This window comes from Cryptomeria japonica, chromosome 6, assembly GCF_030272615.1.
Source record: "Cryptomeria japonica chromosome 6, Sugi_1.0, whole genome shotgun sequence".
Lineage (NCBI taxonomy): Eukaryota > Viridiplantae > Streptophyta > Pinopsida > Cupressales > Cupressaceae > Cryptomeria > Cryptomeria japonica.
Window position 1 is genome coordinate 679,566,009 of NC_081410.1, and position 14,488 is coordinate 679,580,496.

At 37.0% G+C, this 14,488-nt stretch overlaps 1 protein-coding gene across 2 annotated transcripts in view; it reads left to right on the forward strand.

The window, feature by feature from the left end:
- The window catches only part of LOC131069246 (carbon catabolite repressor protein 4 homolog 6), a 161,792-nt gene that overhangs the window by 43,697 nt on the left and 103,607 nt on the right, over positions 1–14,488 (forward strand). For both annotated transcript variants that reach the window (XM_058004609.2, XM_058004610.2), the window contains exon 8: positions 935–1,025. In XM_058004609.2, the coding sequence (XP_057860592.2) occupies positions 935–1,025 (91 nt within the window). The remainder of the gene's footprint in view (positions 1–934; positions 1,026–14,488) is intronic.

Sequence of the window (14,488 nt, forward strand, 5' to 3'; positions counted from 1 at the left end):
TCCTCAGGGTATCCCTGTGACTCAGCCCAGCGCTCAAACCTAGAACCTTGGCTTGGCCATCAACAACCAAGTTTGGACACTCGCCCCCAAGTGTGTGCGGCAGAATAATTCACAGGCCAGGGAGTCGAACCCAAGACCTCGGGGAGCAAACCCAAGACTCAAGCCAACTCCGCTAGCCCGCAGGGGGCTACTTTTTAGTATATTATTTACTATATATAGAGACACACAATTGTATTATAAGTATTACATTTTGGTAAAGGTTGTGTTTTAGATCATGGCCAAGCCAGAAGCCAATTTGGTGTACGAGGCACCCTTGTGGAAGTCAAGGGAATTTCTTTCCATGTCAATAATTTTTATTTAAAAATTGTATCCATATTTGAGTCTCATGACAAAGCTCAGGAGTAACCTGAACGTTGCCAATCCACACACGTATACATTTTTCTGTGGATGTTTCCATGTATTGTACCTCGGGCTCCTCGAGGTTTTTCATAGTATCATTTCCATGACTCACACCTTTTTTATCAACTTGATTATTTCTCAATATAGATAAGGGCAATTATCTCAGGATCTGCTTTAAACTTCTGCCTGAGAGATGTACAACAAATCAAAAAACAAATAAATGCCTTAGCCATCTTGCTGTTTGGTGCTTCGGTGTGGATTTACATTTAAGAGATCTGATCCATATTATTGACAGCTATTGCCCATACATAATGATATAGATACAGTTAATAACGCGAATCTAATTGGCAAAACCATTCTCATATTGGGCTTGATTTATTGGAAATTTACCTTTTTCTGTCCACCATTACTTCTTTTAGTGTTTTTCTGCACTTGTTTTGTTTTCTTCTTGTTTTAAATTAAGTATAACATGGAAAAATGGTACTGAGAAAAATGCTGTATTCTGATATTCAAATGTTACTGTAAATTTTTGCAGTGGTCAGGAACGAAAGCCAGTGAATCGTGTGGTAGTGTGTAACATTCATGTACTTTTTAACCCAAAGAGAGGCGAAGTTAAACTAGGACAGGTATTTCATCATTTGATTTTTAGTCATATGGCGGGTGTATGGTTACCCTTTCTCAGTGTGAATCTAGTTACAAGCTTTTGGTAATATAAATTGGTAAAGGAGAGTATCAGTTGTTTGATCTTCTTGCATGTTTGAACCATTTTATTGTGTCAATTGACTAAGCTTGTTAATGTGATGCTATTCAAATGTTTGGATATCAGAGGGTGACTTACAATGTTTAATGTTGCATGATTGTACTAGTTTGGTCATCCATCATACATTATTCTATGATATTACCTAATAGCATGGGTTTTTTGTCGATCATTTTCTTTAAATTTGGCTTAGGCAGAGTTGCTGGATACTTCACCTCCCCTGCCCAGCTATGTGCATTGGTGTACTGGATGCCAGATACAGATACCATACACCTGGATATGACACAGATAACATATTGAGATGTATCCATATATGAGCCCATATTTGGGTTGTTTTCGATATATCTGGAGTCCTGGACATGTATGTATCAATTAACAGATTCAAGTATGATACTGCTGGACATGACACTGATACTGTATCTGAATGTATCCATATAAGAGCCACTGTTTGGGCTGTATCTGATATGTCTGGATATGGCATCGCAGTGTCTGGTGCTGTATCCAGTTTAGGGTTATTGAAAAGAATTTAAAAATTAATTGAAAAATAAGTATGAAATGTTCACATACATGTATATACGTAAAGGAAACATTTGAAAATAAAATATGTAAATTTGTAAATACTCCGAGTCTGTGTTATGTCTATACCTTAGGATGATGAGGATTCATAGGGTAGAGCATTGAATGTTAGAAAAAGGCAATATTATATAATTTTATTTTAATCCTCTATTAAAGTGAGTTTTTAAGCTTTTGAGACTAGTGGATGTAGGGATAGGTTTTGGGGATGACATTGGGATGACTAATCATACACAAACCCAAGAAATCCGGAGATTTTAAAGGATTTATAACTTGTTTCATGCACCTTTTAATAAATAAACCTTAAAGACACAATAGCCTCATCAAATAGAAACTACTTTGATCACATGTATAAGTATGCATCAATCAAATAACTATGAATGCAAATTTTAGCTAAGGAAATTAAATATTTAGATATATAAATATTGTCAAATGTATACAAATCTCATGGAATATGAATCCAATGGCTTCAAAACAAATATCAAAACTAAAATATAAGTCTATGGCTCAAAGGAGGTTGTATTACTCATCACAACATCATGACAAGTCGTGCGTTGGCGTCGAAGATAGGTCGTGTATGATGTTGTAGCCATGATTTTTGCTTGTGTCTCAGTGGCTGGTGTGTATATTCAAGTGAGGAATTCATTATTAAATTTTTCTTGAAGCCTTTGAGACTGCATGTTTTCTTGACAACCTCATTAACAAAGAGGAATAGTTAACTAAAAAGATAATTGGTTATGTTCTATTTTGACCTTAGCTAGGATGCTAATAGATGGGATTGTTCTATGAGTTGTCTATGCAAGGCATGATTGATACATTTTGTATTAGGACTATGACTTAACTTTATTTAGCAGTACAATGACTGTAGCATGCCAACTTTTCTTGTAGCAGTTCTTGTATACTAAACAAGTTGTCCAATGCATGAAACAAGATAATCCTTGATTGTGGCGTTGATTGTGAAGATGCAGAGATTTGCAACAAGAGATATGTATTTTGGTGATTTTTATGATCATGATTTATCATTGGCGTTGCACTTTCTTAGACTTATAGTTTGATGGGGGTTTGGGGCCAACAACAAAGCAGAGTTGAGGGATAGTGCCCCTTGTGGGGGCCTAGAGGTAGTGCCCCTTGTGGAGGTCTGGGGTAATCACCCCCAACAGGGTCAAAGGGCGACACCACCAAAGCCAATTGAAGGCCTTCAAAACCACACAAACCTTCATGGTGCACACCATTTTCATACTTTTATTACAATCCTAGATAGGCATGTCATAAACCAAACAAGCATTGAAATTTTGTAAGTTTAAAAAAAAAATTAATTAAAATGGCTTAGTCTCTAGGTTGAGACCCGCCTAGACTCAGCAAGTCTGGCAAGTCCACTAGGTTTGGGGAGTTTAGCGAGTACTTGGCAGCCAAGTCTCCTAGACTCGGCGAGGGTGCCACACCTCGGACTCGTTGAGTCTTGGTATGTTTGGGCGAGTCTTGTTTCCATATATTTATGGGCCCTAGTTTTCTAATTCCTTGGGATGCCTACCCAAAATGGGGAATGTTTTTCAAGATGCCCCCAATTTATAGGGACTTTGTGGTGACATGTTGCCATTGCCAACATCCATGTGACATCCCAAGGATGTCATGAGAATGTCATGGCATCCCCCATCTTTGTCAAACTCAAACCCTTAAATAAAACACTTAAAACAAAAAAATTGATAACCTAACCCAACATAAAAGAAAACTGTTTTTTAACTCCCAAAAATCTTTTCTCACATTCATTGTTATGTTTTCATTTTTTGTCATTTACATTGTTACAATATACTTTTACAAGCGAAATGAGTAAGGAAAAGCAGCATGCATATTGGAGATCCTTGTGGCCTCAAAAGCCTTGTGTTGAGCTGCCTCTCGATCTTGTTGGGGACTACTTCACCATTAACCCACTCTATTTTTCTTTCTAACCAATTTTTTTAGTGCTATGATAGATAGAAACAACGCTGATTTTTGTGTTTTTCTCAATTATATATATTTCTCGAGCAAATGAATTCCATGGCTTGCAGAGTCAATCCCATTTCCAAGTTATGCTACAATGATACAAACCGTTTTGATTTATCATTAACATTTATGATTTGACAATTGACATTGAATTATTAATCATCAGCTGTGTTCTCAATTTTGTATCTAAATTTGTTTCATGCAATTTATGGTAACCCTTTTCACTCCTTAACCCCTCATTATATAGGCTTTGCAAGTAAATATAATCTTTTTTTCTCCTCTTCCCTGAAACTTTATTTTAAATTTGGATCCCATTTCTAGCATTGTTTTTTGCCCCTCTTTTAAAACAACCTTTTTTAATATTAAAACATAAGTTTCCTTTTTATGAATATAATTTAAAGTTATTCTTTCAACTTTAATTATTAAATTTTTTCTTTTGTATGACCCCATTCGCCCATGGGAAATGAAAGAATGAGTTAAGGGCCTTTATTGAACTTATGCTTGAGAAGGGGACATGACAATAGAATTGCTTTCAAAATGATTATTTTATTATTTTTGAAACTCAAGGAAACTACAACTAAAGGCTATAAATATCTCATTTACACAAATTGTTATTATAGTTGATGTTAGACTAATGTTGCAAAACTTGTCATTCTAGTTTGAAGTCAGATTAAATTGTTTAAATTGTTTTTGTGTAAAGAATGCAATGCTAAGGCTTGCTTATGCTACCGAGATTCTATTCTAGTTGAACCCCAAGTGTTGTGATTATTCATAGAAAAATTCATTTAATAAAAAGATTTGTGTTAACTTTGTGTAACATAGGTCCTTGAATCCTTGAATCCATGAAGCAACTTTGAATGTTTTGTGATTATTAATCTACTAGCTACTGCCTATGTAGATGCATTGCTTATCACTATTTTAACAATATTTTCCTCTCCGATCTCCATCACCAACTCATCCAGCAAGTTGCAAAAATTATCCACATTTTTATTTCATTGCATGATTCTCCTCTTGAAGGCACTAAATGAGTGTCATGTTTTTGCCATTTGTCCAACCATAAGATAAAATGCTACAACCCTTCTTTTTCAAAATTAGTTCTGTTTCTCTAGTATCTGCTTTGTGTTTTGGACTGCATTTTACAATAACGTGTAATGTCCCTTTTTGGATTTATATGAGATATGCAAATTTCTTGTATATTTTTTCTAATTTAAATCAACTAGAATAATTTTAAAATATAGAAAACTAACTACACATCCAAACCAACTACACTGCTATGACTACAATCCAGATTAATTAATTTAAATCTCCATCTGCGAACATTGAACATAAGCAAAAAGTTTTTTTCTTGAGACAAAACCTCTTTTAATAACTTTTTGAGGGAAAGTATAATTCTATTACATATATTTATTTTACTTTTACCTTGAAGTTATAAAATAATAGTGTCCTTTTCACTCAGTTGGGCCTAGCAACACTTAGTAATTCACTTTTACCTACTTGTTAAAATAATTAAATACGTCATCTTTTTAAAATATAATTTAAAGTTACTTTTCAACAGCTTCAAATTTTATTATTTAATAAGTTCCATAGTTTCGAATAAGGGCGCAAGATATTTAACCAATTAACCATGTCTTGGCGGCATAGCCGACCAGACTTACAATTTGATTGATTAAGCAATGATATACTCTTTTAGTTCAAAATCTGTGATAACCCCTACGGTATCATGAGATGTAAAATCACTTGTGTGGATTAATTAAATAAGGTTATTGTAAATGAATAATTACAATAATAATCTAAGTAATCTATGAATAATAAAGGAAATGATATTTAAATAATTAATACATATTTAAATGGAAAGATTTTTAAATATATTTTAATATTTAATATATTTAAATGAAATGTCATTTAATATTTAATATATTTAAAAAGGGAAGTAATATGTAATATTTAATATATTTAAATGATTTATATTTAATATTTAACATATTTAAAAGGCAACAATATGAATATTTAATAGGCATGACTAAACCCGATATAGCTGGGTTACTTCCGCACGAAGTGGTGCGTGGGTAATCGCAGCCCGATTACCCCCGCACCCCTTCATGCGGAAGGGGCCCGTGGAGGGGCACAACCCCTCACGTGTTGTATTAAGAAGCAGCGGCAGGGGTAAAAGGTAAGGAAGGAGGAGAGCGGACTGCGGAGAAAAGGTAAGGGAGAGCGGACTGCGGAGGAAAGGTAAGAAACAAGGTTTTTTCTTATATTAAATAAGTATATTATATGTAATGTCATTATTATTAGTTAATGTGTAACACTCATTAATATTAGTTAATGAGTAATGGGTAATGTTCATTAATAGGTGATGTTAATTGCAGTCTAGTGAATATATATATATATATATATATATATATTAATGTATAATATTCACTGGTCATTAAAAATAGGTAAAAGATATAATCTTGTTAATTGTTGTATACACAAGTTTACATATTAGGAAGGATTATGAATACAAAGGTATTTAATGAAATGTAATGCATATGTTAAAGATGGAAAAGCATATTGATATATGTTAGTTAAAGAATACATTAGGAATTCATGTTAACACAAAGGGATAGATTATGAACTGAAAACTGATATGCAAATGTATGGCTTGGTTGACTAAAACTCAACCAAGAAGAGAAGGATCTGGTCGATCCCCTTTGAGGACTTGGATGATGGAGGCATCACCCAAGGCAAGGAATAGACAAGGGTCTTCCTTGGTTGGCTTGGGTATAAGAGGTTACACCCAAGATAGGACTCGACGGATCTGGCCGGTCCCCTCTGAGGACTTGGATGATGGAGGCATCACCCAAGGCAAGGAATAGACAAGGGTCTTCCTTGGATGGCTTGGGTGTAAGAGGTTACACCCAAGACAGGATTCGAACTCATCTTCGATTTCCTGGAGGGCTTGGGACCAAGGGGTTCCAAGAAGGCGACCCTCACGACCGCCTAAGGACATACTTTTGTATGGCATTTGTATCCTTTTTTATTAGATGAAAATTATGATTATGTTAATTAAGTATTAAAGTTAGATTGCAATTTAGATTACTTATATATATATATATGTGTGTGTGTGTGTGTGTGTGTGTGTGTGTGTTTGTTGTGTTCTAACAATCTGTTTTGCAGGTTAATGATCTCTAACTAGCAGGGACATTACAAAAATTCTAATCCAAGAATTTTGATAAACAGTGGTTGAACAATATGAAAGTAGACATTTCATTAAACAGTTGGAAAACAAATTGAAAACACATAAAACAATTACCTAGATTGAGCTGATATAATTGAGTGACAATTGAGTGCTGAACCTGGACAAAAAATCTGATTAATTACTGATGAATTCAACATAAACTATTGTAGAAAATAATCCAGCTGGTGTAGGAATCATCAGCATTAACCCAAATAATATAGCTATCATAGACTGATGTAGACCTCTGCAACTGTTGCTGATGACATAATAAATAGCTACTATTAATACTTTAATTCTGTTATAGCTTATCCACAGGTTGTGAATAACATTCCATACTTTTCAAACAACTTTAATAAAGATTAAGTTATAATTCCCATGTGCTGCAACTCATTCTAGGAGGAAGGAAACAATGTGGATTGTAATTTGTTAAATAATTTCAATACAAGCTGCTGCTGGACAACAGATAAAACATTGTCAAACAATGTTCCTATTCAGCTTGGCCGGGTAAGGAAAAACAGTAGAAATTTGACTTTAGTGGGGCCTACTAGACATGCTCTCTTTACTTAATAACTTTCAGACTTACTTTTTTAATGCTACGATCCCTTATCATGAGCAGGGTAGTTCAAACAAAACAAAAAATATTAAACCAGGAAACAATGCTGTGATTATTTTTATCTCAATAATAAACTTTAAAAACAATTTTTTGATCTCCTTGTTCTGCAGCTGCCAGAGCCACATGTATTCTTTCCCTTGTTATTTGCTTTCACAATATTTAAGCCTTCAAAATGTACGGAAGTACAGCCACCGAGGGTATGACCCAAATTTAAACTATTATATATTTGAAATAAATCACCTCAATAATATTTGATAATAGATTGGTACAGCCAATTTAATAAAAATACCAATAATATTCTGGAAATTTCTTGACTGATGTAAAATCTTGAATTCACTGAAAATGGAAAATGCTAAACTAGACAACCACAAACCACTGAAATCTTGAAAATTTTTGATCTTCATTCCAAATCTGAAAACCTTCAATATGCTTTTGAACTACTTTTTCTTCACAAATGCAATCCCCGAGTGTAACTTCTTTTGTTGGATAAGAGGGTTTTTGTCCTGTAACAAAACACCGAGCAAGCTCGATGTCTCTTTTATGCTAATGCTGTTTATATTGAATTTCAGTTTTACAGATATATATACAATAGAAATGAAATACCAATAATATGATGTGGAATATGCTTCAGAATGGTAAAATACCAGATTATCTAATAATTCAGAGATTTACAATAAGGAATCATCAAAGGTTGCTTGAGAATAAATTAATTGATTTGCACCTGAAATATTCGGCATAGCAGCAATGGGTGACTCTGGCAACGAATGACTCTAGGAATAAGATTGTCTATGTCTGCATTGAAGGTCTCAGATATTACCAGCCGATAGTTGCGCCAACATTACTCTGGTATCATTACTGCCTGTTCAACTGGATTAAACGTCTTCTGTGAACCTCCATGTATGCCATTGCACTATTCAGGAAGTGTTGATTAATACCTTGTGTGATATGATAAGAGTCCTGATATCGGGTTTGTCCTGTAACGCAAAGAACATATATTTGGGACAGCACCTTAATAGCATAATCACGAGATTTTGAACTCGTGAATCATTTCCAATAAAACCAATTCAAAATGCCGGTGCTTTTCGATATGGCCGAGTAATATATCCACGATAGTAAAATTGAGTCAATACTGAAATGTGAATCGTTTATTCCATTGACAATGAAATAATAGTTCCTTCACGGTCAAAGACCAGAATCGCACCCACATCTTCACTTGCACTTTAGTAAGTTATAACTTAAAATGCAAGGAGCCGTAAACAACCAAAGTGTCTCAATAACATTGGGGTCCCTGCATTGTGCTAGGAGGACACCTTCAGGGGATACTCATTGATTTAAACGGACAGAGTATAAATCATGAATTGTTGTTGTCTTTGGGTCACTTCCTACCAACTTCGAATAATTAATATGCACAATGGTAAAACTATGAATTGCTGCCCCCAAATGTCATTCAGAATAAAAAAATGTGTTGACTCTGAAATAAAGCCAATAAATAAGATATTCCTTGACTACTGAAAATCTCCATTAATGATCCAACTGAAGAGTTTGTGTGATTCTTCCAAGACCAATTAGGACAGATCTTGCATTGTCAAAACTGGTGTTCTTAGGTTCCAATCCCGATAATGCAATTTGAGAAAGAATCCTCAAATCAATACAAATGATTAAAATATTCAACTCATGATCATTGCAAACTCCAAAGTTATTTTTAAAACATTACTTTTCCGTTGCAATAGTTCCCACACGATTATTGTTTTAAAGTGACTTTAATTTGTTTAAATCTAAGTGACTTTAATTTATTTAAGCCCAAGTGACTTATTAATTAATTATTTAATATTTCCTTTTATTTTTACTTAAAGAAAAAATATTAAATAATTAATTTAATTCTTCCTCTTTTAAAAGTTAGCCTGATAGAAGGGACATTGTAGTCCCCTTGTCTCGACTTTGTTTGTCCTCAAGCAACTGCAACTGTTGGTGTTGTAGAATTTGATCGCCTTCCCTAGTAGCATCCTCATTTGGCAAATCTTTCCATCTGATCGGATTCTCTTTGATAGTACGGCTTCTAAGTTGTCACTCTTGAAGTTCCAAGATTTCATAGGGTTCCAATTGTTGATGTTTTTGTAGCTAGGTTGGATTCCTTCTAGGGTCGACCTAGCATATGGGTGACTAATTGGCCTATCAGCCTTAGTCACATTAATGTGCAAAAATCTATATGTAACTTGTATTTTGGTGTGGCTTTAAATGGGCGATGTAACTTGTGAATTGAGCTGGCCCTATAATGGGCGATGAAACTTGTAATGTGTGAATGTAACTGTTAGATTTTGCCAAGATCAAGAGCTCAATGAAATGTACAAAATAGAGACACAATGTAGGACAAGAATAAACTGTATTCTCATCAATAGAAAATGATCAATAATAATAATTACATACAATGTAGATGAGCTTGCTTATATAGGCAAGGCTAGGGATATGTGAGCACACAAACATGACATGTGGCTCAATAAAAAACAAGGGTAGGTAGGAAATAGGTGTGGGCAGGTAGGAGAAATAATATAATAGTCCACATGAGGTGGATCACCCACTGAATGTGGAGTGTAACAACAAGATCAACACCATAAAAGGTGGAATTTCTCCTACACACACTATCCCAATGTGCACAAACACCCAAGTGTCTCATACCCAAACTACTATGAAATGCATTTCCTAAGTAAACTTAAGTAAGTGTAATAATATCCAAGATGAATAATTATTTACACCAACACCCCCCCCTTAAGTGCAACTTAGGGGAATGCACTTAAGTCTACAATGCAACTAAGCAATGCAAGATGAGTCCCGGCTACTAGGCCATGTTAGGTACCCATGTACAAATGCAAATGCATGAAAACCAATGCAATGAAATCTCTCACAAAGTGGGGAAAGAGAGAAAAACCTAATGGGAAAAAACCCTCCCCCAAAAGAGAGATGAAAGCTATACAAGAGAACTCTCATAGAAGAATGTGAGGAACAAAACCCCATGTGAGGAAATAGTCCCCCCCATATGAGAGAAGAAGAGAAGCTAGGAAGCCCCCCCTCAATGTGGAATCTGCACCAATGATAGAAGCTTGATGTATGAAGAAATTGCTCCACGAACGTTGAACAACATTCCTCCCCTTAGGAAGAAACAAAACCAAAGGTGTATCCATGAAGTCTCCCCAATCATGAAGGGAAGATGTATGAAGAAAACTCATGATAAAAGGAATCTCTGAAAACTGCTCAAGTGTCCCCATGTCGATGCTGAAAGATACCCCCTCCAAAGGTGATAAACTGTGCCACACTGCTGAAAAAGGCACTCCAAGATCTAGTGGAGATGGATGTAGAACATGTCCCAAAGACTCACATGTCTCCTCGAAAAATAAAGAGACCTCTTCCAACTGCTGTACATAAGTATCCACAATCATGTCAACCTCGAAAGAATGATCATGTAGAGAATGAACAAGAGGGTCAGAGTGTGCGCTCGCAACAATCGAAGAAGGATCACCTTCATCAAAGAGAAGATGAATGTCATCAATGATGTCTCCCAAATCTGCAATGTAGGATTCCACAAATAAACCTGCAATATCTGTCAAGTAATCATCCCATGAATCTGAAGCTGGAAGACAATGAATATCTTGCTGCACTGAATGACATGAAGGCAAACCTGTCGCACTATCCGCATCATCAGGTGCAATAGGTGATGTGATATCAATATGAGGAGATGGAATACAAGGCTCAAGAATGGGGTCACATGTGAGAATCCCCATGTTCAAGTGCCCAAAGTTCTCCTCAAAATCTGAACTATCACAAGAAGTGTGATCATCATGTGTAGAATCATCATCATCATCAACAAAATCTGAAAAGGAGTATAACTGAGATGCATGATCAACCACCCTAGTCGCAATGATAGCTCTAGTCTCCAAGTCTCTAATGAAAACTGAGTCAGGTGTGAACTCCACAACTCTCTTAGTTGCGCCATGTGTGATTTGATAGATAGAAAGGAGATTGTTTGTCAAGTGGGGTACACACAACACATCATTGAAGGAGTTATCCCCAATGTCAATAGATCCTTTCCCAATCACATCCATGTATGTATGATTTCCCATCAAAATTTGTGGCATGGTGCAAGGCTCAAATGTAGAGAACATAGACTGCAAAGATGCCATATGACGAGAAGCCCCTGAATCTAGAAGCCATCTCTCTGAATTATGACTAATAGTAGCACATAGAGCTTTTCCTTTTCTTTTTCCAAAAGAGTGAGTCTTCCCACTTGTAGAAGCCATGAATGCTTGCCCTTTTCCTTTTGAATGTGAGGAAGTGGAAGTTGATGAATCATCCTTCTTGTAGACTTTAGGCAAATCAATGTTATGCTTTTTAATGATATGTGTGAGCTCATCAATCTTCTTAGAATGGCAACGATGCTCCTCATGACCAATCTTTTTACAATAAGCACAAGTAGGTCTCTCCCTCTTTGGTGAATTATCTCTCTTGGAAGAGGATGAATCTCCTTGTTTTGGAGAAGATGGTGCTTTGTCCTTAGGCTTTGATTGCCATTTCTTCTTGTTTGAGTTGTCCTTTCCTTGATTTCCTTTGTTCCCTTGATTTGCCACTAATGCTTGAGACTTAGAAGCCTTAAGAATGCCCATGCTTATCAACTTAGTTTGTTCTATCATCAACATTTCATTGAAAGCATCAAATGTAGGCATTTTGTAGCTTGAACCCATTGTCATCCTATGGGTTTGGAAACTAGAAACAAATGCTGCATATTCTTGTGGAAGCTTGCCTATCAAGTTGAATATCAATTGAGTATCCTTCTTATCAATGCCACAATCTTTGAGTTGTGCCCTCAACTCATTTGCCTTAGTGACATAATCTTGTATAGTATCAAAGTTCTTGGGATCCAATATGGTGAGATCACTATCAATTTGATATCCCCTAATCTCATCAACTTGACCATACAAGTCTTGAAACTTTTGTGAAGCATCCTTGATTAGAGTACACTTCTCAATATGAAAAATGAGATCCTTTGATACTACTTTCTTAAGGTACCAATTGCCATGATATTTTTAGTGAGCCAATCTAAGTGACCAACTGGATCAACCTTAGGATCAGCAGGAGCAACAATAGTTCCATCAATGTAATGAGTGAGTCCTTTTTCCATAAGTTTACTCCATGCATCAATTTTCCAAGTAGCATAATTATGAGGAGTTAAGAGAGGAAATTTAGAAGAACCCATAGCAGCAAAAAGGAAGGAACACAAGAGCACAAAAGCACAAGAGACACCCCCCCAAATTCACTCAATCAAAGTACCCCCCCCAAAGTGATGATTTTGGCACTTTATATGTAGTGCGTGTACAATGAGCCACTTGCAAAACAATGGCAAGGTGGACTTTTGATTTTGTTTTACAACTGCCCCAATAGGCTGAGAACTACAAAGCAAAAGATCAGAAGATAGATCTATGCAATACAAATGCCAGATTGGCCAAATAAGACCATATGATGAAAGTACAATTTTTACCCACAATTGCTGCAAACTGATAGCATATTTTGAGAGTAGACAAAAAATAACGCACTTTCAAAAAAACCAGCACCTGAAAAGGAGTTCGTATGGGCCCAAACGGAGACCTGGAAGTTGCAGAAACGGGGATTGGATAGGTACAGTCACCAAAAACTGAGAATTCTGAAAAATCTGTCCATCAAAATCAGAAAATAATTCCACCACGTGAAAGTACACGAAATTCTAGCCCATTTCAAAAAAAATTGCACCAAAAAAGGAGCAAAAATGAGCAAGTTATGGCCATTTGAAGTTGAACTGCAAAATCAAAATGCTCAATGAGGGGCCTGCTAAATTTTTGAAAAATGATGACGTCAGCAAACTGCGGGGTTAAATTTGACGGCCGTATGACCGTCGCAAAAACTTCACCTCCCTGCTGACTAGGCATCCGTATTGTACGGACTGCTGATTGGGCAGATGACTGAGCTGCCGTACCGTACGGACGGTTGACTAGGCGGTGTGCGTCAGCTCTGCGTGGCAGATGATGTGGCGAATGACTGTGCGTACGGGTTTTACCCGCGGGCCAGTGGCGGGCGCGGGTCCGTTGGTTTTGTAATCGCCGGTGGGAGGATGGCGTCGTCGGAGGCGGGAGCAGGCTGCCGGAGTCGCCGGAAGCCAAGGCGGCCGAAGGTGGGAGCTGAGCGAGCCGGCGGTGGGAGCGAGGCAGCCGGCGAAGTTCCTGTGCGGCCGGCGGGACGTTCTGCGGCGGCGGTGGGCGGTCTGGGCAACCGGCGGGACGTTCTGCGAGGTGGTGTGCGGAACAAGGCGGCGACAGGTCTCAGCAGCGGCACGGCAGGAGGACGAGACAGGACGGCAGGCCTTGACAGCGGCAGGTCCGGACCTGCAACACCTGCGACACGCAGGTACGGACTGCACGGGGGAGGGTCTGCGGACCCCCCAAAAACAGCGAAAAAAACAGTGTAAAGTTATATTCTGCTGTTCATATTGCTTAAAGTGTTGAAGCAAAATTGTAAACACACAGTTTTCACCTCCAATAGGGAGGTTTTCCTAGGGTACTCTTGTGTTCTGTGTGTTCATTGTGTTATTTCTAGTTATTGCTATCAGTCTGATCTAAAAACAACATGGTATCGGAGCAGGTTTGGATCGATCGTGATCAGATTGTTTGATAGCAGCGAAGCTCTTCCTCCTACTTCATCTTCAACAAGCAATTTCCAGCAGTGACAATGGTGTACGGTTTGAAGGTTGAAGATAGATTTGATGGAGCTTCGAATTTCACTTTGTGGAAGAGCAGAACCCTTGTTACTCTTGAGGAAAATGATCTTCTTTAGTTTGTAGAAGGAAAAGATCAGCCTGAGCCTGAAGATCAAGTAGAGAAACTCCAATTCGAGAAGAATGCTGTCAAAGCAAAGAAGATCCCGATTGACT